Genomic DNA, 8264 nt, shown 5'->3' with positions numbered 1-8264 from the left:
CCCGCAACTCAGACATCACATCACATGATTCCGTACGTTTTTACCCCAAATGAAAACTGGGTGCAGATTTCCATTTCACTTTGAAAAAGCAAACTTGCATGAACAAGCAAAGGCAATATAAACTCCCACTTTAAGGGAGCAGTTGACAAGATTTGCCCATATCCAGATTTTGATATTGTTTTCTATATTCCGAATTTAAGTGACTGACGTGCATATTAGATTATTCCTGTGTGTATAAATATTCGGAGGAAAAATCTTTCTTGGTTAATTACGCACTTATTCTGCAATTTCCCCTACCATTACACAACAGTGAATAAACAAAAAGATAAAATCAAATATGGAAATTAAAAGGTGTTCATATTTAGAGAGAAAAAAAATGCTGGATATTTGACCAAAATATTAAATATCAGACAAATGGTTTATTGTATCACCCCATTTATTGCAGATAAGTTAGTTGCAAAGCTACAAAGACATAAAAACTGATTGAATCGGTACGCAAGTTAACATATGCTTTAGGGTAAGTTCAGCTGAATAGCACTTTTAGGACAAACATGTTCCAGTAAGCCAGTTAAAGACTGATACGTACATGTTATGTTGGAGGGATTTTTATAAATAAACTACAAGGTATTTAATACATTGAAAAGTCAATTACACAGGATTTACACACACACACACACACCTCCCATATACAACCCCCTCTAATGACATTAGCATTTTCATTATCATTAAGCAGTGCTTTGTACTACTATTTAGTTGTTAGGTTCACGATGTCCACCTTCATTTCTAGTTCGGCATCAATCACAGCCTTGAAGATCACAAGAGACAAATTAATATTTCCTTTGGTCATTTTTACATCTGGTTAACAGTTTTGCATTTCACACACATTTCACAATACGAAACTTCATTCATTTCATTGGGCAATACAAACTGGCACTGTTGACAATCAACATTTGAAAAATGATTCTATAACCACCTACCAGCTCTCTTTTTGCCTCTTCAATCTTTACTTGTGCAAGGGATGGACTCTAGTAAAAATAAAGGTTCACAAAATTACAAAACACATACTTTTGAAAAACGTTACCAATCAGGTTTGATACAACATAACATTCCAGTATCTAGGCTGGTTTGAGGGATAGTACAGATCTGCAGTGATAACAGTTCCATGATGCATGTTTTGCATACGAGATAAAATCTTAATAAGGTGCTGTATATTAGGGATAGGTAATACCACTGATTTTCTTTTCAATCCAATTTGAATCAATACCAAGGTTTGCATCGCTGATACTGATCTCGATATTGTCCTTTGTGTGCGTTACAGTCCAACAGCAAGGACAAAAATTGTGAAAGGCTTAAAAAGCGCATGCAGAGCTTTCACAAAAGTAATGGTGGCAAACTCTGGATAATCATTAAAATTGCACTGCTTGCTAACTTGTGGTTCTGTAGCATACAGCCCATATATAGGCTTATATTGCATGTAAGGTAGACCACCTCATTAGGCTAACAGTCAAAAAAAAAAAAAAAAAAACAATCATGCAACTTCACACACTAATAGATGGTAATCACTGCAGTGTACTAAGGCAGGTAGAATAGGTAGCAACATAAAGTTCTTATGCTTAAATAAAGAGGAAAAATAGGCTATAAGAACTATGAATCAATTATCTGCTACAGACACTTAACATTACTTCACATTTAAAGGAGTTTGCTAGCTAGGCATAGGGCTAGTAGTGAATACGAATTGTTTAATTCCAAAATGCTCTTTTGACAGGCTTGGGTGGTATTCATATAATATAGTATAACGCGGTATTCTGGGTTTATGAGTACAATGCAAAATATTGCAGTATACGCAAAAATATATTTGAAAATACCAGAAAAGCATTGTACAAAACACTGTACTTTGACAAAAATCAAAATTTTGTTCATTACTAGTGCCGCCACTAATGACTATTTTTCTATGCATTAATCTATCGACTATTTTACAGATTAGTCAATTAATCTAAACAATTTTCCCCCAGAAAAAAAAAAAATCAAATTGACTGGTTGATTTCCGTTTTGTTTATTTTTATAATTTAATTTTGACAACAAAATGTATGTCATTGCAGGGATTACATAGTTTTTTGGAACTATAACGACATTATTTTTGCTCACAATTCAATTAGAAAATTAGTAGTGTGCCTAAAATATTAATAAGATGCGTACTGTGATGCCCAAAAGTTAGTAATCTGTATAAATTCGGCATATCTAAATGTTTATTAAATCTGGTTAGCGTAGCGCGCCACAGGCTACCGTTTCTTTAAATTATGGAAGCGATAAGCACTGAAATCGTGGTGAAGAAGGGAAAGCTTAATAACCACATCTTTTTTAAAGAAGAGATATTGTGGTTAAAACTAGGTAAAAAGATGCTGGTGGTGTGACCATACTTTTTGCCGATTAAAGCCCGACATTTTTTTTTGTAAATATCGTTCTCATTTTTATTTCAGTTCATGAATTTAGCTTACGGCTACAATACTGGTCCCAACAGGCCCGATGCGCAGGAACACACATTGGTACTATCAATTAACCCAGATTTTAGCCTAAACCTTTTCTCAAACACTTATTCAATGGTAGCAGGTAGCAGGCAGACAACTTTATGGCTAATGAGTGTATTCAGCAGCTACAAAATACAAAAGGTTAAAAAGCTCTCCATAATAATGGCAATTTAATACACACGAATAAGCTGCATTTCAGGCAGTTTTGCCTTTTCATTGTGTTCCATCATCCCACACAGCACCTGTGCATGTCCTCTTTAGGTACTCGTGCATAGCGCTAGTGCCGCTCTTGTATGCCATCGAAACTTTGCAGAGTGTAAACCCACCTTTTTGTTTTGTAATAATTTGAATTACTCACATAATTAGGTAGTAATATTGAAGGAAGACATTTGTCATGATGAACTTTTAGTAATCATAAAAGGTAATTTCGTTAAAATGCTGATGTGGACGCATTTTCACGTTGTTGACTAATAATGGCAACCCTATTCATTACCGTCTTGAAGAATTTTGAATTTCCATGGGATCAGGAGAAAATACACATATACATTACATAAAAACCACATTTTACCATTGCAGTCTTTTTGGGACCAGTATTAGCCATGCTTGGTAATTGAAGGAGCTAGACAAATTTATTGGCTAAACGTTAAAACTAAAGCTGTTAAGCTGTAAAGCTGAGGACAAATACTGCTGCGTAATCTGCATTAAAACCATCTTCATATCCCTCTAAAAATCTCACTAGAAAAATAACTGATGTTCCTTGGCCCATCAATAGCAAAATCAATTTTCCTCAGGACAGTTTTCTGGATCTCAAACCATCTCAACAGTAAAGCTACATCTAACAACCCACACAGGCATTATTTAGAATGAAGGCATTGCAAATTCCACAATCTTTTAATGGACATGGATAATGTTTAAAACCCAGTGGGCAAGTCAGAAAGCTGATTTTCAGCTTGTTAAACCAGGTCAACTGATGGAAACCTGGGATTTGCATTCATCCATCCACCCATTTTCTGAAACTGATTCTCCTATTCAAGGTCACAGTGGGTCCAGGGCCTATCCTGGAGACTATGGGTGCAAGGCAAGGAACAACCCAGGCCTGGGGTGCCAAACCATCACAGAGTGTACGTGAACACGCAAGTCCAATTAGCCTCAGCATGTCTTTGGACTGTGGGGGGAAACCGGAGTACCTGGAGGAAACCCCACGACAACATGGGGAGAACATGCAAACCCCACACATGGAATCCAGGTGGAGACTTACACCTCTGGGACCTGGGTTCAAGGCAACATTGCTAACCACTGCACCACCGTGTCACCCCCCCCCTGGGATTTTCAGTCCAAATAAACAAATAAATGAATAAACGATATTATAGTCTACGTCAATTAGTTACTACTACAACAAGTTATTAGCCTGAAGCTAACATAACCCAAGACTTTGCTAAAGAAGTTCATGATAATCTGGTGGATTCGGGTTTAGCTAAACGTTATCTGATATGTTCGATTTGGGGAGAAAAAGCAGGGCTCACATCTAACTTACCAGATAAGATATCAATGTTGATGTAAGAACTGATTCTAAAAGTTAAACATTCGGTTCGAAGGAATCAATATTTTTGTATCTCTAGTGTACACTTAGTATTTATTACCTTAAGGAGTGAATTACACCAGTCACATAAAACTTGCATAAAATATGCCAATGTGAAATTCTACCCCCCCCCCCCCCACACACACAAACTTACAGGAGTCAAGTCTCTGAAAGATTTCAATTTCTTCTGAAGTGGCAAGATCTCTTGTTTCAATTTTGCAATGTCCTAGAAATAGAAAAAATAGACAGTTCAACTATATAAATATCCACACGATAACAACAATAATAAATATTCAAACTACGGTTGCTTTGGAAATAGGTACTAAAATTTCTTTTTACCTCTGAGACCTCAAGTATTGCTTGATGGGTTAATGAATAGTCCATTTTCCTAGAAGCAATCTTCTCCTGACGAATGGAGAAAGTCACAATACTAGGAAAAATACCAAGCACTTAAAATCTCAAACTAGTTCAAAAACTAAATGTAAACGTCAACTCATGGGTTAATTTTACTTCCCAGGCACAGGTTTTTTGGTAAAGATTAAGTCAAATTTCACATATCAAAACACAGTACTGTACAATTCAATGTCTTTACATGTCCACCCACTTAAGTCTGACTAGAAATAGCAACTGGAAGATGCATAAATGGTGCAACAGCATTGCACTGTGATGGCAATGATGGTCGCCATATGACAATTCCCAGAACTAATAAACCACCCAGCTGCAGCACCTTTCAGGCCCTCAAAGGAAGGCCATAAGGGTAGGGGAGGGTAGGAAGAGGCAGTTTAGGCTGGGACACTAAGCACCATGCCTTATTTGTAAGCACTCGCGGTTTCTTTTGTTGTCCATAAAGAATCGTGCACCTGAGCCTAACACCCCCCCCCCAGACCAGTCTGTTATCCTACCATAATGAATGAAATATTTTGGTTCCATGTCTAAATAAAATAATTGTTATTAGAGATCTATGGAAAACACAGGCAGAAGTGTAGCATCGCACATTATTCAGAGGATTCCATTACATACCACAGACTTCTACTGTACTTTCTGCTTAAAAAAAAAAATTAACAGTGCTTGATTAACCAACCTCAGTCATCTTGATTGTGAATGAAAGGTCCTTAGATTTCGCCTTAATGAAGTCCATGTTTAGCAGTCGTTCCTCAGCTTTAGCATTCTCCACCTCCTGGGCTTTCGCCGTTTTACTCAAATCCCTGACAGATGAAATGTCAGTCTTTAACCAAGAAGGCAAAAATTGGGAATTTGAAATTCAAGAACCACAGAGTTTTCCAGGGAATCATTACAAATAAAATAAAATATGACTCAGTCAGTTCTCGCGAGATCTGGAGAACTAACCATACTACATTATAACCTATTAAATGGATTAATTAACACACATACATATTTAGGCAGGAAAGCTATGGAAAAGGTGGGGGGGTTCTAAATTTTTAGGAATTAAAGCAGGGGTGTCAAAATCCAGTCCTGGGGGGGCCGGAGCCCTACACAGTTTTGGATTTCCCCTCATTTAACACACCAGATTCCTTTCACCTCCTTGTACTAAATTACCACACAGCTCTTGAGCTGAATCATTTGTGGTGGAACAGGGAGAGAACTAAGTTACACAGGGCTCAGGCCGCCCAGGACTGCAGTTTGATACGCCCGAATTAAAGGATAAAAGCCTTACTCCTGTAAGATTTTCCGAAGCACTAAAATGGCTCCCAGTTTCTTCCGGAGAGTGGTGAGCTCCCGCTCCATATCTCTGTTCTTCTTTTCTGCTTCCATAAGTCTGCTGGTCAAGTCATTTATCGCAGGTACAAAGCTAGTCACAAAAGCAGACACCGTAAGTACACTGCAGGATGCAGGATCAAAGCCTAAAGCCTTAAAAATTCTATAATATTAAAAACATCTAGAGGGAAAAAAGAATGAATGAAAATATATATATTTAACACTTTTTTTGAATACAAACGTCCATCTATTTTTCAGGAAGTCAGTTTTCCTGTTAATTATACAATCATTGCAACTATATCTTAAAAGCCCATGCATCTATATCCATCCATCCATTTTCCAAACCGCTTATCCTACTGGGTCGCGGGGGGTCCGGAGCCTATCCCGGAAGCAATTGGCATGAGGCAGGGACTAACCCAGGATAGGGGGCCAGCCCATCGCAGGGCACACTCACACACCATTCACACACACATGCACTCCTACGGGCAATTTAGCAAGTCCAATCAGCCTCAGCATGTTTCCCAGGCGGAGCCTCGAACCTGGGACCCAGAGGTGTGAAGCAACAGTGCTAACCAGTGCACCATGCATCTATATTATTTAGCAAATTTCACTAAAATAGCAGTTATCCCATTTAGATTTCCTTTAGCCGGATCACACGTCGCTTTACCTTGTTAGGGAAGTGTCCTTTAGTTTAAGGGTCATGGCACAGGAGTTTAACGTCGCCATGTTATCAGAAGCTAATTTTGACAAACTTCCCGACGACAAGCCAGCTCCTTGCAAAAGGACGTCCTGCAGGTGACAACCTAAGAAAACAGTCATTTTTTTCCAAAAGGAAAATTCAGTTTACTTATAGTCTTGATTGATACAACTACTGCATACATCACTTACTTTCCGCATGATACTCAACAGCTTTCTGCTTATGGTCCTCTATTAGTAAAGACACCTGATTGCATCTGGCGTCACTGTTCTCGGCAAGTTGGTACAGTATGTCTATAGTCTTCGTGTTCACTTCATACTCCGGAATTGGCTGGTCCCCAACTAATTTAGTGAGCGACTGCATAACCTAAAAACAACCATTTAAGATTTAACGTCGGAAAACTTGAGCTCTTCTTACAAATTACCCAGAAGTATATTCAGCATAGAAAAAAAGCAGAATCCACCCATCTACTAAAAGAGGACTTACCTTCGTAATCTTTTCGCACATAACTAAATGTGAACGGCTTTAAAGAACAATAACAGTCGTTCGGTATAATATGAACATAACACTTTCAACTCACTCCCGCGAATTTTACCTTAGCGCGCTTCGCAGGCGGAATAGGGTATTGGTCCTTCAAAAATATGAAAAACCAATGAACATAGCGAGAAACTTTCAGGGTTACAAAACCACGCCCAAGTGTGTAGTGATTGGTCTTCGCAAAGAGTCGTGTTCCGGTGTGCAGCTCAAATACGGAGACGCAGCTCGCGTCTCAGAGGCCACCTTATTCTGTATCCCCACATATCACTAGGCAGAGCCTACCTTCGTTTCTAGAAACACGAAGTTTGATGGGTTGTGTGTTCAGACACCTTTCTGCACACCACTGTTGTACCGAGCCATTCTACTCTGATACTGTCTGTCATTAAAAGGTGTTTCTGACAACAAAAACTACAACTGACTAGATTCTAGATAGTTCTTTGTCTCTCCATTGTTTGCATGTGCTATCGTTCTTTTTGTGTTTTCGGTCAACTACAGGATGCGCAAAAACGTAAGGAAGAATAAGAATAATCAGACTTCATTGTCACTGAGTGTGAGATTGTGAAATTGCAATGGTTTTCCTTTATTTAACAAGCCAGAGACAGTAACAATGACAATAAGATGAATTGGTCACAAACAACAGCAAGTAACATGCAATAATCACGCACGACGACAAAAAAGATGTGGTAATCAACAGCGCATTAAGCAGTAATCAGAAATGAAAAACAATAAAACAGTGGGTGCAGTTTAAAAGAATGCATATGTTGCACAGGATGGTTAATGTTATGTGTGTATGTGAGTCTGTAAGACTGTGTGCATGTATGCACCCACCATTGGGGGGAGGGTCAGATGGTATTCAGGAGTTTAACAGCACTGGGAAATAAACTGTTTTTCAGTCCTGTGGTGCGTGAAGAAATTAACCTATAATGCTTTCCGGAGAGCCGCAATTTGGTGAGGCGATGAGTTGAGTGTGCAGAATCTGTGTGCAGGCTACGGACCCCCCCACGACCCATTAGGATAAGCGGTTTGGAAAATGGATGGATGGATGGATAATTGATACTTTATTGACCCCTGTGGGGAAATTGCCTTTACGCCTCCCTGAGCTTGCTCTCTGTAGAGTAAGCTGTCCGCGAAGGGCTGCCACCCGTGGTGGTGCCCAGGAACTGTCTTTTTCTTGAAGAAGAAATGGAGGCAGTGTGTTCTGGGGCAAAGA

General features: G+C 38.9%; 1 protein-coding gene across 2 annotated transcripts; it reads right to left on the bottom strand.

Annotated features, from left to right (window-relative positions):
• Nucleotides 1-418: 418 nt before the first annotated feature.
• haus1 (HAUS augmin-like complex, subunit 1) lies at nt 419-7139 on the bottom strand. Of its 2 annotated transcripts, none has more exons than XM_049021384.1 (9): nt 7004-7139; nt 6709-6883; nt 6488-6623; nt 5780-5914; nt 5186-5309; nt 4444-4509; nt 4259-4330; nt 978-1025; nt 419-805 (listed from the first exon to the last, which is right to left on the bottom strand). In XM_049021384.1, the coding sequence occupies exons 1-9, from the start codon at nt 7022-7024 to the stop codon at nt 746-748; spliced, it is 837 nt and encodes a 278-aa protein (XP_048877341.1). In that variant the 5' UTR covers nt 7025-7139; the 3' UTR covers nt 419-745. The 2 variants fall into 2 exon arrangements, with proteins under 2 accessions (XP_048877341.1, XP_048877342.1); XM_049021385.1 differs by having other exon boundaries at nt 5780-5884.
• Between the last annotated feature and the right edge of the window lie 1125 nt (nt 7140-8264).

Source organism: Brienomyrus brachyistius, chromosome 7 (assembly GCF_023856365.1).
Source record: "Brienomyrus brachyistius isolate T26 chromosome 7, BBRACH_0.4, whole genome shotgun sequence".
NCBI classification, from domain to species: domain Eukaryota; kingdom Metazoa; phylum Chordata; class Actinopteri; order Osteoglossiformes; family Mormyridae; genus Brienomyrus; species Brienomyrus brachyistius.
This window is presented reverse-complemented; position numbering and strand designations above follow the sequence as displayed.

What these genes read in the sequence shown, in the direction of transcription:
- haus1 (XM_049021384.1), bottom strand. Translation starts at nt 7,024, where the DNA reads ATGTGCGAAAAGATTACGAAG. An exon ending in CTTCGGAAAATCTTACAGGA is followed by an intron (nt 5,310 to 5,779) that starts GTAAGGCTTTTA and finishes TTCATCTGTCAG; the next exon opens with GGATTTGAGTAAAACGGCGA. An exon ending in TCACAATCAAGATGACTGAG is followed by an intron (nt 4,510 to 5,185) that starts GTTGGTTAATCA and finishes TCCATTCGTCAG; the next exon opens with GAGAAGATTGCTTCTAGGAA.